General features: G+C 51.2%; 1 protein-coding gene across 1 annotated transcript; it reads left to right on the top strand.

Annotated features, from left to right (window-relative positions):
- The first annotated feature begins 468 nt into the window (after positions 1-468).
- NUAK2 (NUAK family kinase 2) lies at positions 469-20,181 on the top strand. The gene is made up of 7 exons (XM_007988753.3): positions 469-841; positions 10,095-10,215; positions 13,162-13,313; positions 13,672-13,737; positions 15,911-16,030; positions 16,887-17,019; positions 17,702-20,181. Exons 1-7 carry the CDS (start codon positions 479-481, stop codon positions 18,763-18,765), a joined length of 2,019 nt encoding a protein of 672 aa, XP_007986944.2. The 5' UTR covers positions 469-478; the 3' UTR covers positions 18,766-20,181.
- The last annotated feature ends 2,132 nt before the right edge of the window (positions 20,182-22,313 follow it).

Consider the following 22,313-nt stretch of genomic DNA (forward strand, 5'->3'; position numbering starts at 1 on the left):
CAGCTCTGCACTAACCCTCCCACTAGGCTGGATTCTGCCTTGTCCTATCCCAGCTCCCTTTCTCCTTTATGGACTTAATGAAGTGTCAAGCAATTATAGATTTTGGCTTGGGACAAGCAAATTACTCAGGATGAAGAAATACTTTGGTGACCTCTGAGCCAACTGAGAACACAGTACAATAAAACAACAGGGCATTAACCAGGACCAAGCGCCACTCAGAGGCAAATGCAGCTCCAAGGGCCCTCAGAGTAAGGTTCTGGGCCTCAGGCAGCCTCCGCTAGAATCCCCTAGTCCCCATTCCTGGTGGGCGGGGCTCCATTGACACCTTTCCCGGCCACGCCTAGGGGGAGGAGGCGGGGCCTGGAACTCCGGAGAGCCAATGTGGACGGCCGTGGTCACGCGCCGCCGTCGAGCAGGCCAATGGGCGCCGGGGGGCGTGTCCAAGGCCTCGGACTCAGGGCGTTTATAACTACTTGGAATGCTGTGCTTTACTGCGCGCTGTGGTACTGCTGTGGCTACCCGTCCGGGTGCGGGACCTGTGCCCCGCGCTTCAGCCCTCCCGGCACAGCCTATTGATTCCCCTGCCGCCCTCGCTCACCTCCTGCTCGCCATGGAGTCGCTGGTTTTCGCGCGGCGCTCCGGCCCCACTCCCTCGGCCGCAGAGCTCACCCGGCCGCTGGCGGAAGGGCTGATCAAGTCGCCCAAGCCCCTGATGAAGAAGCAGGCGGTGAAGCGGCACCACCACAAGCACAACCTGCGGCACCGCTACGAGTTCCTGGAGACCCTGGGCAAAGGCACCTACGGGAAGGTGAAGAAGGCGCGGGAGAGCTCGGGGCGCCTGGTGAGTGCGGCTCCCTCTCGCGGCGCGGGGCGGGCTCGGGCTTGGCCGCCGGCGGGGAGCAGAGGAGGGCGGGCGGGGGCTCGCTTGTTGCTCGGCGGAGAGGCCAACGTGATCTTTACCGCGCTGAGCTTGCGTGGCTACCGCGTGGTGTCCCTGGCAGATGTGTCGGTCCGTGATTGCAGGGACAGTGGTCGCAAACTTGCGAACCCCAGCCAGCAACACCACACTGCTGTGATGATTGTCAAATAAAAGGGAGGCTATGGATAGTTGGCGCGGAAAGACGAATCGTGTCATGTCCTGGGATAAGATTAGTTGAATTTTGCTGGGAACAGACTGTTCAACAGAGTACAATGGGAAGAGGAAGTAGAAGGCACCCCATCTTAATAGGTATTTGGTAAATATGTGTGTGGTTGAATGAATGGATGAGGTGTGGAGTTCCCCAACTCCAAGAATCTGGCAGCCCAGCGCACTGGAGCTCTGGCACAGCGGGTGGATTTTGACATTTAGGTCCTTTCCAGCTCTAAAATTTAGTTGAAGTTTCATTATGATGAGTTTTTGATTCTGGAAAATGTGAAACCACGTCCACTGTACCAGAGACACCTTTCGGTTTGGGGGCCTTTTCAAGAACATGCCCTGTTACTTTGGTGCGAGTGTAGTAGTTTAGCAATCTGTGTGACCTTGGGCAATTTCCTTCATCTCTGTACTTTGTTTCCCCTTTTGCAGAACTGTAGAAAACACAGCCTGCCTCACAAGCTGCTGTGAGGATTGAATAAGATCAAAATATGAACTTATATTGCTCCTGATACATAGAACTTGCAGTGAGAACTTCTGGAAGGCCAGCCCAGAAAGGATGGCAAATTTGTCAAAAGTTAGTTAGCAGTGGTTAACTGGTTCTCAAACTTGAGTTTAAAGTACGTAAGAAATCACCTGAGATGGTTGTTTAAAATACTTACATTCTCTGGTTCCACACCCAGAGTAGTTTATTCTGAAGGGCTAGGATAGGGCCATATAATGTATATTTTAACCAACCTTTTAGAGCAGGTGGTTTAGGCATTATTATGTTTTGCTAAATCCAGTTGGGTGCTGGTTGTGAGGGTGTGTGTGTGTGTGTGTGTGTGTGTGTGTATGGTTTGCCCTGTTGGCTACATCAGCAGTTACTTCCCCAGATTGTGTTTGCTTTTGCAGCCAGTAGCTGGTTTGAAATTCAAGAAGTCATTTCATTGGTGAAGGAGAGTGGATGTTGGAGAAAGGGATAGATTATGGCCCCATCAATAGCACCGAGTATGTTTTTCCTGCTATCGCCTGGCACAGTCCCCAGTTGCCTGCTGCCAGGTTACAGCTATTGAGCAATCATGTACTTCCTGGCTTGCCTTTTCTTTCTCTTTCTACAAAGTCTGAAGGCCTGGTGGAGCTCCAGGCTTGAAGCTCTTGGACCCAGGCTTTTTCAGGGGCTTAGCTGGAAAATAACTGCTGGTGGCTTGTGCTTCATGCCTCTTGGGGGTGGGGAGACTGGGTCGTGGGGACTGGGGTGGCCCAGAAACTGAAAACCTGAGATTGAAGTTCAGAGATCCCATCAGGCTCTTGCCCCAGGTCACTGTGGGGTGTGTGTGTGGGTGTGTGTGTGGGTGTGTGTGTGGACATGTGTGAGAGAGAGAGAGAGAAAGAGAGAGATCTCATTTGATTCCAGAATGAGATAAACTAGCTTTCAGTTTTCAAACCTCAGTGGATTTAGACAGGGATTCCAGCTCTTATTACATCAGAAGATACTCCCTGGCCTCATGCCTCTTGCTCTATGTAGGAAGCCAAGATCAGTAGGCATGGGACCTGCTGTGAACCTCCCTGATCCATAGACCACCCAGTTCTGCAGCTGGGAACTTGCTCAGGGTCTCCTTCCTTCTTGGAGAGCGGCTGCCTGCTGTGCTAATGGTTTCTCAGTTCTGGAGCATTGCCTCTTCCCCACCCCACCCTACCCCTGCCTCTTGACTGTCCTCCGTGAATCGAGAGAGCCCTAGTACCTCAGGATACTTCAGTGGGGGAGAGGGGTGTGGGAGCTTGCCCAAGACCTCCCCCAGAATGAATTGAGATTGTTGGTGGGAGCTAGATTCAGAGGAAAGCCTGCTGGGTGACTTCTATCCCAATTTTCTCTCCACCTTTCTAGCATGCTTCCCGCTCCCAACCTGCCTAGATGGGATTTTCGGGGCCAGATGGGATTGGCAGAGGGGAAGGGCAGGTGGGCGGAACTAATGGAACTAACTAGGAGGGCATCAAAGGAAAAACAAATATTTGCTCTGGCTCTTCAGTACATTCCTGGTATCCAAATGACATTTCCTCCTGGGACTCTCCCAGCTCCCCTGGCCACCCCTCCCCCTAAAGAGAAAAACACATGCTGGGGTCTCTGAAATGGAGTCCACCAAAGCCTTTGGATGATCTGCATGGAAGTCTTACCTTCAAGGGGCACTATGAGGGGCATGAGTCCAAGTGGATGGTGCTCTGGAGCGAGAGTGCTTCTGTCTTTTTCATGTGTTGGAGTGCAGTGCAGGATTTGAAAATGCTTGAAAATGACTGAGGTGGTCTGATTCCTTCACTGACAGTAGCTGAGGGGAAGTGACTTATCCTGTAGCTGGTGAGTGAGTGGCATGCCTGCAACATGGTCTCCTGGATGACCAAGTACTGAGTCCTAGACTGGGAGTTGGCCTTGAGATGAGCCCGGGCTTGCTTCAGTGTGCTTTGTTATTCCAAAAGTTAGCTCCCGCTGCCTTTCCCAGCGCTCCAGGCTGTGCTTCAGGTGGGAAGAGTCACTGGGAACCAACCCCCACCCTCACGTACAATGACTGTGTTGAAGGATTCAGGGTGGGTGAACTATACTGTATTCCTGGGTTTCAAACCTTGTTGGGGATGCTGCCTAGCTGAGAGTCAAGGCTGCGAGCATCCAAATCATGGCTCCATTGCTTACCAGCTGTGCAACCTCTCTGTACCTCAGTTTCCTTATCTGTAAAGTGGGGGTGATGATCATTCCTACCTAGTGGGATTCTCTTAGGATTAAGTAAGACAGCATATGTAAAGTGCATAGCACAGTATCTGACACACACAGTGTTGTTATCCCAGCAAGGCTGGCTTTGATGAAGTCCTGCCCTTCCCTTTCCTGGGAAATCCCTGTGTCCTGGAGGTCTGTCCTACCCTAAGAAAGAGTAAGGATTGTGCTGGGCTTCTCTAAGCCAAACCACTTTGGTTGCTGCTTTGTTCAAAGTCCTCGTTTCTCCTTCGGCCCCAGCTCCAGAGGACTCCTGCCTGGCTGGCTGCCAAGGGCTTGCTTGGCGGGACACTGCCCTCCCTGCTCCCTCTGCACCTGCCCACTCAGTAGCAGGGAGGGAGGCTGCAGGCCACTCTTGTCCTTGAGCCCCAGCCAAACCACACAAGAAGGCTGGGCAGGGAAGCTCTTTGCCCAGCAACCTGGTAGAGGGGGCTGGAGGATGGCAAGGAGGGGGCAGCACAGTATGGGGAGGTGGCTTAGGCTCCCTTTGGAGCCTATTCCTGATCCCTGCCTAGCTCTCTGGCTGGTGTGGTGGGATGGTAAGCCACCCCTAGGCCCATCCCCACTCTGCCCAGCCTGGGCCAGCCCAGCCCAACCTCTCCTCCGTTATCTAAATGGGTCATCCTCCAGCTCCTTGCCCTGCCTCCCAGACAGCAGCTGCTCCACTAAACACCAGAGAGGAATCAGGGATCTTGGCTCCAGCTCCAGGTGATAACTGTGACCAGAGATGCCCAGCTTGCACCTTCTCTCCCTCCACCTGGAACCAGCATCTCTGGATCTTCTTTTTCTAAGACCTTTCTACCATCCTCTCCTGAATCCAGATCATTCCTGATCTGAGTCCCTGGGAGGGAGGCAGTGTTTACCAACTGAGCCACAGCACCTACCTCTCCAGGGTGTTGATAAAGCAGTGGGCATATTTGTATGTCTGTAAGTGGGATGGGGTGGCTGGGCGATACTGCACAGCCTGGCCTAGGGCAAGATACGGGGCATTGCCTTCTCCAGGGATGGGAGGCAGGCAGGAAATCTCCATGGCTGAGATGGAAGCTTCTCCAGGCACCATCCTTCCATCTTCAATCCTGATTGTGTCTTGATGGGTTGTGAAACCTTGAAAAATTCAGTGTGCCTTTCTGGGCTTCAGTGTGTGCTGTTTGCAAACTAGGATGAGGAATTAACCCTGCTGCCTTTTCCAATGTTCAGGACCGCAGGGCAAGAAAACCACTGGGGCGGAATCAGAAATTACGCTCAAGCAGGCTACTGTGGCGGTAGTATGGGGCTCCTTATAATAATCCTTGGTTAGTACCTTCCTGGCATAGTAGCAGGTGGCCCGTTTCTGAAGAAGTTCAGCATAGAATTCTAGCGTTTGGAAGGGTGCGTAGAGATCCTGATGTGCAGATTCGTGAATGTCTCTTTCTGGTCTTTGCTCAAACCTTTCTTTCTGCCTGGAATGCCCTTGTTGTCCGTCCGTAGCCCACCTCCCTTGGCTTAGCAAACCTCACTCATCCTTCAAAATCGAAAGCAGTTTTCTCCCAGAGGTGGTTTTCCCTGCTCCTCCTATAGGCAAAGGAAGTTCTTTCCAGTGCTCTTGGAGCCTCTCTGCAGGCAGGGACATCAACTGCCCCATTTATCACAATAGAATGGAGTTTATTTAATTGTTAGTCCTCCCACTGGACTGTGGGACTGTCCAATTTTTATCTGAATCCCTAACACCTATCACAGTGCCAGCCAGGCACATAGTAGGCGCTCAGCAGATGATTGAAGAATAAATATCCTTTCATTTTTCAGATGAAGACATGAAAACCAGCCAGATGAGTTAACCAGACTTATTGTCTGGTCAAGTGACTTAAGAGTTGCATAGCTCGATAGGGACAAATAAGGACTAGATACCTGGGCTCTTGATGCCCTCTCCACTAACCAGATATTCAAGTTGACGTTATTATCATTGAATCTGGTTTTCCTTCCCCTTCTGAGTAGGGTGACCATGTAATGTACTGTCTAAACTTGGATACTTTGGAGAGTAAAAGGAGCAATGTTAGTAATTAGACCAGGACTATCTCAGGCATGTGGCCTTCCTGCCTCTGGGTGATTGGCTCAGCAATTGTTACCCTCTTCCTTGGTTTTAGTCATCTTATTTTTATTTTTTATTTTTTTTAAGACAGAGTCTCACTCTGTCACCCAGGCTGGAGTGCAGTGGTGCAATCTCAGCTCACTGCAACTTCCACCCCCGGGGTTCAAGCAATTCTCGTGCCTCAGCCACCAAGTAGCTGAGATTACAGCAATGCATCACCAGGCCCAGCTAATTTTTGTATTTTTAGTAGAGATAGGGTTTCACCATATTGGCCACGCTGGTCTCGAACTTCTGGCCTCAAGTGATTTGCCCGCCTCAGTCTCCCAAAGTGCTGAGATTATAGGCATGAGCCACTGCGCCCAGCCTCATCAACGTATTTTTATTCTAGAGAATATTGCCCGGCTGTTTTGCAGATGAGAACAAAGGTCCGGAAAAATTAGTCCTTATAACCAAGTGAACTCCACCCGTGACTAGGAAGAAGAGGAGAAAATCTTATCTGAGCACTGCTCCTATCAGTCAAAGATCATCAGCCCAGTGACTTAACTAGTAAATATTTGTGATTTATGTTCACCAGTAACAACTGTTGGACGCCTTCTGTATGCTGAGCTCTGTCCAGGCCTGAGCGGTTGCTCTAATTTACTTTGACAGGCCAGCCAACAGATAGCTAGAGCCCTCTTCTGTGGGGCCAGGATAGGCTGGAGAGTAGTGACCCAGCCACACCAGGGCAGTGATGCATGGCTCTTCTTGTCTGCCACCTGCTTGGGGACTGATGGAGGCCTGATGACATAACTTGTTTGCTTCCTGGAAAGTGCCAGCCGTACTGTGATCTGCTGGGACCTAATATGGATACCTAGTGGGTCCCTAAGCTACCCCCTGATACCAGAGCACAAACTTGCAGGAGGCTGGAACTGTTGAATGAGGATTAATAATTCTGATGTAGAATCATGGGCTTCTGGAGTTGAAAGAGATGGATCTTGGGGTTCAACTTGTGCACCCTCCCCTATGCAGAGACTCCTCCCAGCCCCGCTAAGACCCCTTTCTCCCTTTTTTGGAACCTCATTTATTTTAGGCCTTGTCATCTTTAGAGTTCTGCCCCCTAAGCCTGTGATGATTTAGTTCACTATTGTCTCTGCGAGTACACAACTGAACATCCAAGATGTGCCTATGTGTACATCTTAAGTTCTGAAATAGTTTTGATTATCTAGATATGGGATTTGTGTTTATATATGATTGATCGTTTTCTCTTTATGGACCTTTATCTCCGAAGAGCTCATAGAACTTTATCCATTGTTTTATTTTAAACAAAGAATTTTGTGAGAAAATAACTTGTCCATAAAATCTCCCCTTCAGGGAGAGGAAAAAGGGTATGGAGGCGAGAGGTGTGTGGGAATGAGCCAAGTTGAATCCAGGAAAGAGAGGTGCCTCCTAGTTGAAGGAGAATTCAAGCCCTTTCTACGCCTACCCCAGCCCCCTGCCCAATTCCAAGCCCAGGTTTTTGTTTTTGTTTTTTGTTTAGCTCACTAGGGAGAGATGTATGGTTTGGAGCAGAAGGGGGATAACCCCATCGCATCCCCTGCAGCTGCAGCATGGGCCTCTCCAGCATCCTGGGGAGGAGGCTCCATGGTGACCATCCCTCCCACCTGCCATTGTCCTCCCTGCCTTGCTCAGGGAGGGCCTGAGAGCAGGGCCTCCCCTCTTTCAAGGATGAAGCTAGGGGGGAGGAGCAGGGCGGAGGGCACGCCATCCCTGGCCCGTTGCCGGGGTGACCGGGCCAGGGCATTGTGAGCAGCTCCTCTTACGGGATTAGGGCTGTTCCGCATTCTTGTCCGATGGAGAACACAGGCCAGCAGGGCCTGCTGCCCCTGCAAGCCAGAAGCCATTGTCTGCCTCCAGAGCCCTGTGAAAGGGTGGATTAGAGGCTCCTCCCATCGAGCAGGGGTTTTCTTTTTTCTGTCTCCCTTTGAATCTTGAGGGGAGACAAACCCTCCTGGGAAATTGAACGAGGAGCTGTTTACCACAGTCTAGGTCTTCAGATTTCTAACAGCTTGCCTATCTCCCATAAGAGGAAGACTCGTATTTACCATTTGCGTCCTTGGGCAGCACTTGCCAGGAACTGGCTGGCCCTATGACACCCCACCCCCACCCTGCTCCCGCCCAGCCCTGCAGCCTCTGAGGGCCCCGTGGCATCTCTACAGCTCATTTCATAGACTCAGAGCAGGAAAGCCCCTCAGATCTCTTAGTTCAACCTGTTAGTTTCACAGGAAAAAAAAAAAAAACCCGGGGCTCTTGAGAAGGGGTGGGACTCGCCCAGGGGGACAGTGACAGACTCCCCAGGCAGCGTCTCTCCCCAACTCTGCGCCTCAGGCCCTGCTCCCTGGTGTTTTCTGGGGTTTTCTCCAGGAGCTGCTGCTGAGGAGGGTGGAGCAGAGAGGGACCGAGACCCTCGTTGGCTCAGAGCTTTGCTAGCTGCACCTCAGTAGCCCTCTTTCCATTTCCTCCTGCCTCACTCCACCCTTCCGGAGCCCGCCACACATACTGCCCAGAAGGCTTAGTCCTCCTGTGGTGTTTTTCTCTTGCTGGACTAAGGTAGCAAGCCCTGAGATAACAAGCAACTGTTGAGTTGTTTGTTTCTTGTCAGGGGAGGAGCATTTCTTGTCTGAACTGAATAGACTGGTGTTTGGGGGCCTTTTTTTTTTTTTTTCTCATAATTTTGGGACCAATTTTTAAAAACGTGGTAAAACATACATAAGATAAAAGTTACCATTTTAAGTGTACTGGTAGTGTTAAATTTAACGTTGTTGTAAACCAATCTCCAGAATTCTTTTCATCTTACAAAACTGAAACTATACACATTAAACAACACCTCCCCATTTCCCCTTCCCCAGTTCCTGGTAACCACCGTTCTATTAATACTTTCTGTCCCTGTGAATTTGCCTATTCCCGGTACCTCATTTAAGTGGGATCATACAATATTGATCCTTTGGTGACTGGCTTATTTCACTTAGCATAATATTTTCAAGGATCATCGATGTTATAGCGTGTGTCAGAATTTCATTCCTTTTTGTGGTTGAATAATATTCTATTCCATCCTATGGACATACCACATGTAGTTTATGCCTACATTTCTTTTTTTATTTTTTTATTTATTTTTTTTGAGACAGGGTCTCACTCTGTTGCCCAGGCTGGAGTCCAATGGTACATTCATGGCTCACTGCAACCTCTGCCTCCTGGGCTCAAACAATTCTCCTACCTCAGCACGCGCCTATAGCTGGGACTACAGGCATGTGCCACCATACCTGGCTAGATTTTGTATTTTTTGTACAGACAGGGTTTCGCCATGTTGCCCAGTCTGGTTGTGAACTCCTGGCCTCAAGTGATCCTCCTGACTTGGCTTCCGAAACTGCTTGGATTACAGGCTTGAGCTACTGCACCCAGACCTATCTCTACTTTTCTTGATGGACATTTGGGTTGTTTCTACTTTGTGGCTAGGGACTGATTGCTTATAGCAAGTTACAGTACTGGGGCAGAAAAAGCACCAAACTGAGAATCAGATGGCCAACAGTCTAATCCAGTTGTGCCAGTTAGTGACCGTATGACTGAGCACATCATCTAACCTCTCTGGGTCCCAGTTTCTTCGCCTGTAAAGGGTATTGATGATGCTTTTTGTGCCCACCTCCCAAGGCTGTCGTGAGGGCCAATTCATTTACTAATGCACCAAGGAGTTGTTCTGTGCCTACTATGCATCAGGCAGTGTGCTCAGTGTCAAGAATTCAGTGGTGAGCAAAACTGGCTGGTCCTTGCGCATGGTGCAGATTGGCACATTTGGTTTATAATTCATAAAGCATCAGCCTTGCAAATGCAGGTTTTTACCTTCCTTGTCTATCTGTAGACTATGAATAAGGAGGTGACTGGTCCATATTGCTTCCTGCTGCATGGACCATGTGCACTCAGCTCAGGTGAGATCTTTTTCTAGAGAAAGTGCTCTCCAGCCTCTCTGCCACCTACCCTGGTGAAGGATAGAGTGGCTTCTCTGGGTGTACTCTGTGGCCTTTATAGCAGCTACAGGCAAATCACCAGGACCAGGGCCCCCAGAGTGTCCTCTGCCAAACCTTTTCCTGCCAAACCTTTCTCCTCATTCTCCTGCCTTCTATTCCCAGGTGGCCATCAAGTCAATCCGGAAGGACAAAATCAAAGATGAGCAAGATCTGATGCACATACGTAGGGAGATTGAGATCATGTCATCACTCAACCACCCTCACATCATTGCCATCCATGAAGGTACAGTGGGCACTTAAAGCTGGAAGTTGGGGGTCCATGTGTGTGCATATATGTGTTCACATGCATGTGTACATGTGTCGGAAGAAATAACACAAAGAAGTAAAAAAGATACAGGTTCTAGAGGTGGGCAGGAGCTGAATTTGAAACTCAACTGTATGACTTTGCACAGCTCATTGAATTTAGTCTCTGGGCTTCAGTTCCTCATTTATAAAATGGGGTAATCCCATCTACATCACAGTGTGGTTGCAAAGATCAAACTGTTTATGTCATTGAACGCTCCACTCATGGGAGGTACTCAAGGAATTGCAGGGTTTTTTGTTGTGATTATTCAGTTTTCCCTACTTGAATACTACCTTCCCAACCCAATGAGCTCCTTAGCAATCTGGGGGAGGCTGAAAGATACCTAGACCTGCACCTGTCCCAGATGTGTGGGTGCTATTCTTCATGCGTCCCAAGAGCCAGATCTCCTAGAGTCTGACCTGGGCTCTGAATCATTCCTGCCACAGGGCTGGCTCCTACCGCTACTTGTCTTTCTTGGCCTCCTCTTCTCTGACATCTGTGCTGATTTCACCACTCCAGCTGCCCTCCTCCCCGTGACCCAGACAACAAAGTGAGCAAGAGAGGGTGACGAAGGAAAGATGGGGAGCCCTCTCCTACACACACCTGTCTGCGTTGAGCCTTTACATAATATCAGTTAGATGGGAAGCGAGGGATAGCAACAGGAGGGAAGAAAGGGAACCTGTATCTCTGCCCTTTGTCTGTCTATTCCTGGTGGGGGAAAAATAGAGCAGTCTCTGCTCTTGGGTCGTGGTCATAGAAAGATTAAGGGTAGAACCACTAACATGGCCCTGTGGCTTGAGCCTGTCCCATGAAGAGCCAGGCAAGTGGCTGAGAAAGTTAATTGTATCTCTGTGTGCTTCCCTCAAGGAAGAGTGGGGAGATGACAAAGTATTGGTTAAGCCAGGCTGAGTGTGGTGACTGGGGGGTGTGTGTGTATGTGTGTTTGTATGTGTGTATGAAATCTGCCTTACACCCATATCTCCAGCTAGGCTGAGTGTGGTGATTGGTGTGTGTGCATGTGTGTGCGTGTGCGTGTGTGTGTGAATTCTGCCTTATATCTCCAGCTGGATCTGGGAACTGAGCACTGCAGCTCAGGATATGACTTCTTTGGCACTTCAGATTCAACAGACATGAGAACATCATAGTTACTGTGTGACTGGAAGGGGTCCCCCAAATTCATCCCCTTCCTGCTATAGGCTTCAAGGGATGTGAGGTAGTGGGTGTGCCTCAGTCCTGGGAACTGACCTCTAACCTAGCTGTTCTCCAAAATGTGCCCTGGCTGGCTTTTGACTCCCAATTTTATGGCACAAAGGTTGCATGCACCCTTGCAGAGATGATGAGAGCCATAGGGGTGGAGTCTCAGCCAGGCATCCCCAGGAGGCTGGGCCTCCACAGATAAGGGCCATTTACTCCTGTCCCCCTGGAAAAAAGGACAGTCCTCCTGGCCATGTATCCAATTCCCTGGAAGCTGGGACTCCTCTAGGGAGAAGCCTCTTCACTTCACTCCTTCTCAGAGCCTAGACAGCATTAGCTCTGGGGCAGACCAAGCAAGCCAAACTCATAGGACCCGTTTGACACAAAGATGCAGTGTCATAGACATACATGTTCTAACACACACCAGGCAGAAGGGCCAGTTTGGTGAACCAGCCACTCCCTACCTAGTCTTCAAGTGGCAAGAGGGCCACTCCTACCCAGAGAGATGAGCCAGCTGGGATGGGGTGGCTGCCAGGAACCCAGCCAGTCAATTAATTACCAAATATGTATTGATTGCTTCTGTGTAGAAGGCCTAATGCATGAGGCCCTGCCCTGGATCCTCTGGATGGAAGTCAGAGATGGTGATGAATATCTCAGCTCTCTGTGGTGCTTTATAGTTCATGATCCACTTTAATATACTTTTATTCCCTCTTCTGATCCTCAAGACAGACATTATTATTGGCCTTATTTTTCAAATGTATGCATGAGGGCATTGATTATAAATATAACTGTGGCCGGGTGCAGTGGCTCACGCCTGTAATCCCAGCACTTTGGGAGGCCAAGGTGGGCAGATCATGCAGTCAGGGGTTCAAGACCAGCCTGGCCAAAATGGAGAAACCCTATCTCTACTAAAAGTACAAAAATTAGCCGGGCATGGTGGCACGCACCTTTAATCCCCACTACTCGAGAGGCTGAGGCAGGAGAATCGCTTGAACCTGGGAGGTGGAGGTTGCAGTGAGTCGAGACCACGCAACTGCACTCCAGCCTGGATGACAGAGTGAGACTCCGTCTCAATAAATCAATGAATCAATAACCAACCATAGGTACCATTTATCGAGTGCTTGTTTATGTGTCAGACCTACACCAGTTTGCTCAGCCAGCCCTGGAACTGCTGCTGACTTTTTATGTTTCTCACCCCAGCCCTGTGAGGTTGCCTTATTATCCTGCTTTTCAAATGAGGAAACTGAGGCACAGTGGTTTAATGACTTGTCCAAGATCACCCAGCAAACCTGCATTCTTACTCATGTCTCTAGAAGACATTTGCCCAACGCCACAAGGTGAAAAAGTACCGGGTTCTTGAACCAAGGAGCCTGGCTTTTCATTCCCATCTAGTGACGTCTCTGCTTTCCTGAAAGGGCCGGGTAATTTTTCAGAATTCCCAAAAGCCTGAACTTCCAAGGAGGCAGAGGGTGAGCCAGTGTCTTTGGCCTTAACTCATGGCTCCTGGAAGATGCTGAGAACTTCCAAGGCCCTTCTTCTGCCCTTATTTGCCACCGTATAGCCCCAATAGCAGATATCCCTGGAGTGGGTCCTGTCTGGTGTGGGGCCCGGGGTGGGGGAGGAGTGAGTCACCCCCAGTGGAGAGCAGTGCAGTCTGGGAGGGCCTGACGTTCCTTTCTTTGCTCTGCCCAGTGTTTGAGAACAGCAGCAAGATCGTGATCGTCATGGAGTATGCCAGCCGGGGCGACCTTTATGACTACATCAGCGAGCGGCAGCAGCTCAGTGAGCGCGAGGCTAGGCATTTCTTCCGGCAGATCGTCTCTGCCGTGCACTACTGCCATCAGGTGAGCACCTGCCTGCTCCAGCCATGTTCTCAGCGGGTGGTTGCTGGGGCTCTGGGGCTGTTTTGGACCAGAGAGGTTCCATGACTTATCCAGGATCACACACGGAGACAGAAACAGAGGCAAAACTAGATTCTGGACTCTCAGGGAAATGCTGGTGTCTCTAACTTTGAGTCCCTTACCCGGGGATAGAAGGGCCTGTGATTTCTTGCAGCCCACACCAATAAAGATGGGCATTCCCAGCCTACCTGTGCTCAAGCCCACTTGGCTCCCTTTGTGTTTACCTCAGTCTCCAGACTAGGCCCCTCATCACCTTCCCTTCCCTGGTGACCTTCCCCTGACTGCCCCCTCCTTCTTTCAGAATAGAGTTGTCCACCGAGATCTCAAGCTGGAGAACATCCTCTTGGATGCCAATGGAAATATCAAGGTGAGTCCCACTTCTTATTTCCAGAAGCCTCCCTGCCCACCCCAGCTTTTCTGCACTGTCCCCAGCCAAGTAGCTCTAAGCTCTTGGTGGATTCCTGAAGGAGCCGAGCAAGGCTGACCTTCATTGGTGCTGGTAGGGACCTCAGCCGTCATCCATTCCAACACCTCATTGTGTGGATGGAGAGCTGGGGCCTCAGCTGAGGGGTGCTTTGCACAAGATCACACAACTAGTGTGTGGCTGAGCCTGGACTAGAACCAAGATCTTCTGACTCCCAGATCAGTGCTCCTTTGATGTCATAAGGGTGACAGGAGTCTAGATCTAAGGTCAGGTTTAATACAACCTTGGGATGGGCCCGGCCTGAGTTCTTCTCCCTGCCCATGTGTGTACACACTTGCATACACACACACATGCATGCTTTAATCTGCTACAATTAGCCAGGCGCGGTAGCTCACGCCTGTAATCCCAGCACTTTGGGAGGCCGAGGCGGGTGGATCACGAGGTCAGGAGATCGAGACCATCCTGGCTAACACGATGAAACCCCGTCTCTAGTAAAAATACAAAAAATTAGCCAGGTGTGGTGTCTGGCGCCTGTAGTCCCAGCTACTCGGGAGGCTGAGGCAGGAGAATGGCGTGAACCTGGGAGGTGGAGCTTGCAGTGAGCCGAGATCACGCCACTGCACTCCAGCCTGGGCGACAAAGCGAGACTCCATCTCAAAAAAAAAAAAAAACTGCTACAATTAGATAGCCCTTTGGAAACTTCCCACAGATGAAGGACTCCAGCTCCAGCTTCCTGCTTTCTGCAGCTGCTGGATTTCCATGCTTAAGTAGTTAAATTCAGGCATGGAAAAGTTCATGTTGATGGGATAAACTGAGATCTCAGGGCTGGAGGAAGGACATGGCACCGGGGAAGCTGGCCCCTGCAGGCACCTGGGAAGGTGACGCTGTACTCTGACCCTCTTCAGAATCTTCCTGAACCCAGGCCATAGTCTCTTCCAGTGGCTCCTGACCTGTACCCTAAGGTGCCCTGGTACTGAGTTCATTCCCTCTTACCAGTCAATTCCCGGAGCAGGTGGGGCGGTCTTTGATGCTGATCAGAAGGGAGGGAAGCCACAGCCAGTAAACCCACATAATCGGGCACAAACATGGACAGGCATGAACTTTCCTATCTCTACCAATCATGTGCTTCATTATGGGCTTCAACTGGCAACTGCTTGATAAGAGGCCAATAAAACCATAAACAAAGGAGCCAGGGTTTCATAAACAGCCCCTCCCCACCCTGAACACACATAACCTCTGATGGGTGAAGAGGTGGGGAGCACGAGGGCATGGCCTCAGCCTCTTACTGAGGATAGGTGGGAAAGGGTGTCTCTGGGGAACGAGACAATGGGGTCGGGTTCTCAAGCCCTCAATGTCAGATGGTTCAGGGAGTCCTGGGCTGTAACCACAGCCCTGACGTTTGTTCTGCCCTCATTATTGCTTCTGAGCTATATTGGGCTGACCCCAGGTTTCTGCCACCAAGTTCTTGCCCAGGTGTGCACACAAGAATAAGCTCTTTGCTAGGAAGGGCAGCTCAAGTCTTATGTGGTTCATTGGTTATAGGGCTTGCTTGTTCCTGAGGGCCATGACATTATCACAAGATGCTGGCTTTCCCCTTCCATCTGGCTGACCCTCCTTTCCATCACTAAACATCCTTAGAACCTCATGCAGGCTCTCAGCTGGGCTAGCAGCTGCAGGAGAGGTGGGGGCAAGGAGGTCGGCATGGGAGTGTACAGTCTGTCTGGAAGGCAGATCTAATGAGCAGGGGCTCCAGGGAGGCATTGGAAACTCTAGGCTTCTAGAAGAAGGAAATGGAAGACTTTCCAAGGGATATGGGCATGAGAGAGCATCTCTGTAGTGGAATGCCACGTGAGTAAAGCGGTCTGGGGAGCAGTGAGGATGCTGAAGCCCCCACATACCTCTGCCTAGATGCTCCTTACTGACACAGCTCCTCAGGGTTCGTTCTTCCAGGGCCTGAGCTGTGCTGACAGTGCTCAGTGTGGGGTAGGGGTCATGGGGACCCTTTCCTTCTGCTGGAGCCTGGGTTTCCCCAGGGTCTGAAGAGGGGTGGGCCAAGAGCTACAGAAACACCCAGGCCTTGACATGACCTGCGCCCGTGTTTGATTCAATCCTGCAGATTGCTGACTTCGGCCTCTCCAACCTCTACCATCAAGGCAAGTTCCTGCAGACATTCTGTGGGAGCCCCCTCTATGCCTCGCCGGAGATCGTCAATGGGAAGCCCTACACAGGCCCAGAGGTAAGTGACCACCCTCCCCCGCCGTCCTGCCTCGGGTGTTTACTATGACTTTAGATCCTGGGAGACTAATGGGCTAGTTTTCTCATTATTCACCTTTTCAGAGCACAAAACTCAAGCCTCCCAAAAAGTAGTAACTTGCCAGGTGTCTAGCCACGAGTGGCAAAACTAGAACTAGGCCGGGCACAGTGGATCACACCTGGAATCCCAGCACTTTGGGAGGTCCACAAGTGGACCACTTGAGGTTGGGAGTTCAAGACTAGCCTGGCCAACGTGGTGAAACCCCGTCTTTACTAAAAAAAATACAAAAATAATGGGGCTTTATGGCATACACCTGTAATCCCAGTTACTTGGGAGGCTGAGGCAGGAGAATCACTTGAACCTTGGAGGCAGAGTTTGCAGTGAGCCGAGATCATGCCACTGCACTCCAATCTGGGCAACAGAGCAAGACTCCATCTCAAAAAAAATGAAAAAGAAAACAAAACAAAAAAACCCTAGAACTAGAACTTAGGTCTCCTGCCTCCTAGGTTAGTTCTTTGCCTCCTTCACCTTCCTCGTTCCTGGTACCTTTCCAGGCACCCGGTCCAGCCTCCCGAGAGTGACGTAGAGATGATATCTGTCACAACCACCCCTTCCCCAGCCCAGAAGAGATGACCTGGCTATAGCTCTTGTGCTTGTGGCTGTCCCTCCCAGGGAAAGCGATTGACAACATCTCAGCCCCCTTCTGCAGCATCCCCGTCTTGGCCCCTGGGTAGGAGAGGTGGGTCATCCTCAGGTGTGCTGGCCTCTGAGTTCTCCAGCATGTACCATTTTCTCATCTGGTATGGGCATCCCTGCTGACCTCCCCTGTCTCTCTCAGGTGGACAGCTGGTCCCTGGGTGTTCTCCTCTACATCCTGGTGCATGGCACCATGCCCTTTGACGGGCATGACCATAAGATGCTGGTGAAACAGATCAGCAACGGGGCCTACCGGGAGCCACCTAAACCTTCTGGTGAGTGAGAGGGGTGGGTGTTCTTATCCAGGCCTTGGGTGTCCTTCACTCATTCCTAAGGCAAGAACTACACAGTGGCACTAAAGTCAAAAGGGCAACAGTCCATCACGGCCCATGGTAGGTTAGGGGACCGTCCACCGTATGTCCAATGTCGAGACCTCTGGGGAAGGAGGGGATAGCTTTCTTCCCATAGGGGCATGCTCGATTATATTTGGGAAGTGGTTCCTAAGCTCTCACTTAGATCTCCTTTGCTACAGTTGTCTCATTTCCTATTGCTTTTGTTCTCATCCTCAGAAACCTTTTTGTCCTTGACTATGGTTTAGAAGGCAGGAAGAAGGGTGTGAGAGCCCCAGTTTACCCTCAACACAGTCTCTACCCTCAGAGGGTTGAATTGCAATGGAGAGAGAGAGGATAGACACCAACATACACACAAGGGCTCATGAAGGGGTCACAGTCCTGAGGGGTCAGAGGACAGAGAGGCAGCTGGAGGAGTCAGTCCAGGAACTGTGGACTGGGGAGCTGTCCTGGGCCAAGGCATGTACAGAGCCGTAGGCTGGAAGGGACTCATCCAACCCAGGAGTAAGCAGTGTCTTAGCTCAAAAGGGGATGAGCTGGGGACAGGGGACAGGGAGTGCCTATTCTGGGAGCTGCCAAACTGAAGCACCTGCCTTTTGTCTTCCAGACGCCTGTGGCCTGATCCGGTGGCTGTTGATGGTGAACCCCACCCGCCGGGCCACCCTGGAGGATGTGGCCAGTCACTGGTGGGTCAACTGGGGCTACGCCTCCCGTGTGGGAGAGCAGGAGGCTCCGCATGAGGGTGGGCACCCTGGCAGTGACTCTGCCCGGGCCTCCATGGCTGACTGGCTCCGGCGTTCCTCCCGCCCCCTCCTGGAGAATGGGGCCAAGGTGTGCAGCTTCTTCAAGCAGCATGCACCTGGTGGGGGAAGCACCACCCCTGGCCTGGAGCGCCAGCATTCACTCAAGAAGTCCCGCAAGGAGAATGACATGGCCCAGTCTCTCCACGGTGACCCAGCTGATGACACTGCCCCTCGCCCTGGCAAGAGCAACCTCAAGCTGCCGAAGGGCATTCTCAAGAAGAAGGTGTCGGCCTCTGCAGAGGGGGCACAGGGGGACCTTCAGGAGCTCAGCCCGATCCCTGCGAGCCCAGGGCAGGCTCCCCCCCTGCTCCCCAAGAAGGGCATCCTCAAGAAACCCCGACAGCGTGAGTCTGGCTACTACTCCTCTCCCGAGCCCAGTGAATCTGGGGAGCTCTTGGATGCAGGCGACGTGTTTGTGAGCGGGGATCCCAAGGAGCAGAAGCCCCCGCAAGCCTCAGGGCTGCTCCTCCATCGCAAAGGTATCCTCAAACTCAACGGCAAGTTCTCCCGGGCAACCTTGGAGCTCGCGGCCCCCACCACCTTCGGCTCCTTGGATGAACTCGCCCCACCTCGCCCCCTGGCCCGGGCCAGCCGACCCTCAGGGGCTGTGAGTGAGGACAGCATCCTGTCCTCTGAGTCCTTTGAACAGCTGGACTTGCCTGAACGGCTCCCAGAGCCCCCGCTGCGGGGCTGTGTGTCTGTGGACAACCTCATGGGGCTTGAGGAGCCCCCCTCTGAGGGCCCTGGAAGCTGCTTGAGGCGCTGGCGGCAGGATCCTTTGGGGGACAGCTGCTTTTCCCTGACGGACTGCCAGGAGGTGACAGCGACCTACCGACAGGCACTGAGGGTCTGCTCAAAGCTCACCTGAGTGGAGTAGGCATTGCCCCAGCCTGGGCAGGCTCTCAGATGCAGCTGGCTTTACCCCGAGGGGAGATGCCTTCTCCCCCATCTCCCAGGACCTGCATCCCCACTCAGAAGGCTGAGACAGTTTGCAGTGGAGCCCTGGACAGGGCTGGATGTGGGAAGTAGGCAAATGAAGTGCGTCAAGGGTTCAGTGTCTGTCTTCAGCCCTGCTGAACCAAGAGGATAATAGAGAAAGAGAGGGGAACGGGAAAGCCCGAGACAGAGTCCACGTTGCCCGTTTCTTGTGCATGACAGAGTCCAGGTTGCCTGTTTCTTGTGCACGTGGTGGGGCCACAGAGACCTGGAAAGTGAACTCTCCCAGGGCCCATCTCCTGCATCCCATGAATACTCTGTACAACTGGTGCCCTCTAAGGACAGCTCCTTCCCTACTCATTCCCTGCTAAGTGGGGTCAGACCTCTTTACACACACATTCCCGTTCCTACCAACCACCAGAAATGGATGGTGGCATCCCTAATGTGCCTGAGGCATCCTGGGAATGGTCTGGAGTAACCCTTCCTTATTTTTATTTTTATTTATTTATTTATTTTTTTGAGATGGAGTTTCGCTCTCGTTGCCCAGGCTGGAGTGCAATGGCGTGATCTTAGCTCACCTCAACCTCCGCCTCCCTGGTTCAAGTGATTCTCCTGCCTCAGCCTCCGTAGTAGCTGAGATTACAGGCACCCGCCACCACGCCCGGCTAATTTTGTATTTTTAGTAGAGACGGGGTTTCTCCATGTTGGTCAGGCTGGTCTCAAACTCCCGACCTCAGGTGATTCACCCGCCTCAGCCTCCCAAAGTGCTGGGATTACAGGTGTGAGCCACCGTGCCCGACCTAACTCTTCTTATTTAGCCTAGGAGTAAGAGAACACAATCTCTGTTTCTTCAGTGGTTCTCTTCCCTTTTTCATCTTCCAAACCTGGCCTGAGCCTCCTGGAGTTGCTGCTGTAAATCTGAAAGACTTGAAAAGCCTCCGCCTGCTGTGTGGACTTCATCTCAAGGGGTCCAGGCTCTTCTGGACTCCACCTTGGACCTCAGAGACTCAGAACTTCTGCCTCTAAGCTGCTCTGAAGTCCAGACTATGGATGTGTTCTCTGGGCCTTCAGGACTCTAGAATGTCCATATTTATTTTTTGTGTTCTCAGCTTTGTGTTTTAGGAAAAGTGAATCTTGCTGTTTTCAATAATGTGAATTCTATGTTCTGGGAAAATCCACTATGACATCTAAGTTTTGTGTACAGAGAGACATTTTTGCAACGATTCCCACCTCCTCCCACGCCCCCTCCACACCCCACTCCACACTCTGAGTCTCTCTACCTAATGGTCTCTACCTAATGGACCTTCGTGGCCAAAAAGTACCATTAAAACCAGAAAGGTGATTGGAAGCAGGCCCTGCTGTTCTCTTTGGTGATTGAGGTGGGGAGGGATGGTGCTGAGCAGGTTTTTGAGCCTTCTCCTAATACTTGTTCCCCTAGGCTGCCAGGGATGGGAAATAGAAAAACTGCCAAATCAAAACAAACATGAGCTCAGTAGCTCTGGCCTGACCCTAAGCACACAGGTGGGAAGGCCCTGGACCCAGGGTCCCAGTTGTTCTTCCGGCCTTTGGCACTAAAGTAGAAGTGGATTTGGCAGATTATCCCACCCTGCCCCCACCACCTGCCTCCTCCCACCCCTGCTCCTGTCTGCTACAGCCCTGCTCCTGTTGGGTAAAGACACCCCCACTGCCTTTATTCTCTCCCTCCTAAGAAATCCCCTTTACTCTGATGCTGGGCAGCTTCTCCCCCCTCCGTCCTCACTGCCTGACTCCTAGAGAAAGCAAAGAATGCCTGGAATGTCCACCCCCACCATACGCCAACTCCCTCAGCCCCCTGCAGAGCATTCCCCACACGCCTGCTCCATTGAGAAACTCCCAGGCTCCGAGGGCTGGGGATGAAAGGGAGGATGAGGACAAAGTGCCGGCCAGCAGCCGGCTGGCTCTGGCTTCAGGCAGCCTCCCTCCCCTACCCGTGACCCACTCTGGTAGTCACAGGAGGCTTCCAAACATCCCCAGCTCTGGCTCCGGCCCCACAACACACCTGTCCTGCCAGCTGTTGGTGCCTGCCCAGTGGAGCGTTGGACCTCCCCTCCCGCACCTGGAGAGCTGAGCTGGCAAAGTCACGAGTCTGCAAAGGAGATGGGGAGGGCAAGGCAACTATGGGGTCAAGGTGGGAGAACAAACAAGACATTGCTTAGGCGACACTGGAGTACTTAGGTCTTAAGTCTCTGAGGTCCTACTCAGTGCTGAAACTCTGGGCTAGACTCGGTAAACTTGGAAAAAGTCCAGGGGGCGGGTTTATCTCCAGAAGCTTAGAGTTCAGCTGTGGGGTTAGCAGTGCTCCTTTATTCATTCCTCTCATGAATCAAGCCCTTTTGTGTGCTAAGCTTAGTAGAAGACAGAGGTAATTGCTGTATCCCTGGTGCAAAAAACAAAACATCGAAAAAACAAAAACAAAAAGAAAAAGAGATCTTAGCCTCAAGGAGGTTACAGACTAGGGGTAAGGTAGCATGCAATAAATTCAATCAGAAATGGTTACTGGTTCAGATCCTGTTGAAAAGGAGTTTGGATGATGGAAAGCATTGCATCTTGGGAGATAATAATAGGCGCTACCATTCACGAAGTGCTATGGGTCAAGCCCTTTAGGTGTCTTACCTCACGTAACGCTCACGATAGCCTTGTTAGTTCAGTACTATTTTTATCATTCTCATTTTATAAAAGAAATGGAGACTCAAAAACATCAAGTAAGCCAGGCACAGTGGCTCACATCTGTAATCCCAGCACTTTGGGAGGCCGAGACAGAAGCATCGCTTGTCAGGAGCTCGAGACCAGCCTGGCCAACACAGTGAAATCCTGACTTTACTAAAAATACAAAAAATTAGCCACACATGGTGGCTCACACCTCTAGGCCCAGCTACTTGGGAGGCTGTGGCAGGAAAAATCCTTGAACCTGGGAGGTGGAAGTTGCAGTGAGCCGAGATTGTGCCACTGTACTCCAGCCTGGGCGACAGAACAAGATTCTGTCTCAAAAAAAAGAACTTGATAGCAAATGGGGAAATCAGACCTCAAACCCAGGTGTGACATCCCACAGACTCATGTGAACTGCATGGGGTTTGGAGAATTGGATAAAAGAATGTTTAAGTGTAGGAACTATAAATTTATATGCCAGGTTTATTTATAAATATTTATTATCTGCCATATTTATTATATGAGCATCCATTATATGCCAGGTTCTTTTGCAGGCACAAGGAATATGCCAATTTCCGAGGTGCCCTTTCCTAGTCTCCACAAGCCCTGAGAGAAAGCTAAGAAAGAAGAGAGTGAGGCCGGGCGTGGTGGCTCATGCCAGTAATCCCAGCACTTTGGGAGGCCAAGGTGGGTGGATCACCTGAGGTCAGGAGTTCGAGATCAGCCTGACCAACATGGTGAAACCCCGTCTCTACTAAAAAAAATTTTTTTAAATTTTTTTTAATAAAAAATTAA

Source organism: Chlorocebus sabaeus, chromosome 25, assembly GCF_047675955.1.
Source record: "Chlorocebus sabaeus isolate Y175 chromosome 25, mChlSab1.0.hap1, whole genome shotgun sequence".
NCBI lineage: Eukaryota > Metazoa > Chordata > Mammalia > Primates > Cercopithecidae > Chlorocebus > Chlorocebus sabaeus.

Excerpts from the sequence above, each read along its gene's own strand:
- NUAK2 (XM_007988753.3), top strand. The coding sequence starts at position 479 with ATGCTGTGCTTTACTGCGCGCTGTGGTACTGCTGTGGCTACCCGTCCG. Across the intron at positions 13,314-13,671 it reads CCGTGCACTACTGCCATCAG|AATAGAGTTGTCCACCGAGA; the intron begins GTGAGCACCTGC and ends TCCTTCTTTCAG. Across the intron at positions 13,738-15,910 it reads ATGCCAATGGAAATATCAAG|ATTGCTGACTTCGGCCTCTC; the intron begins GTGAGTCCCACT and ends TCAATCCTGCAG.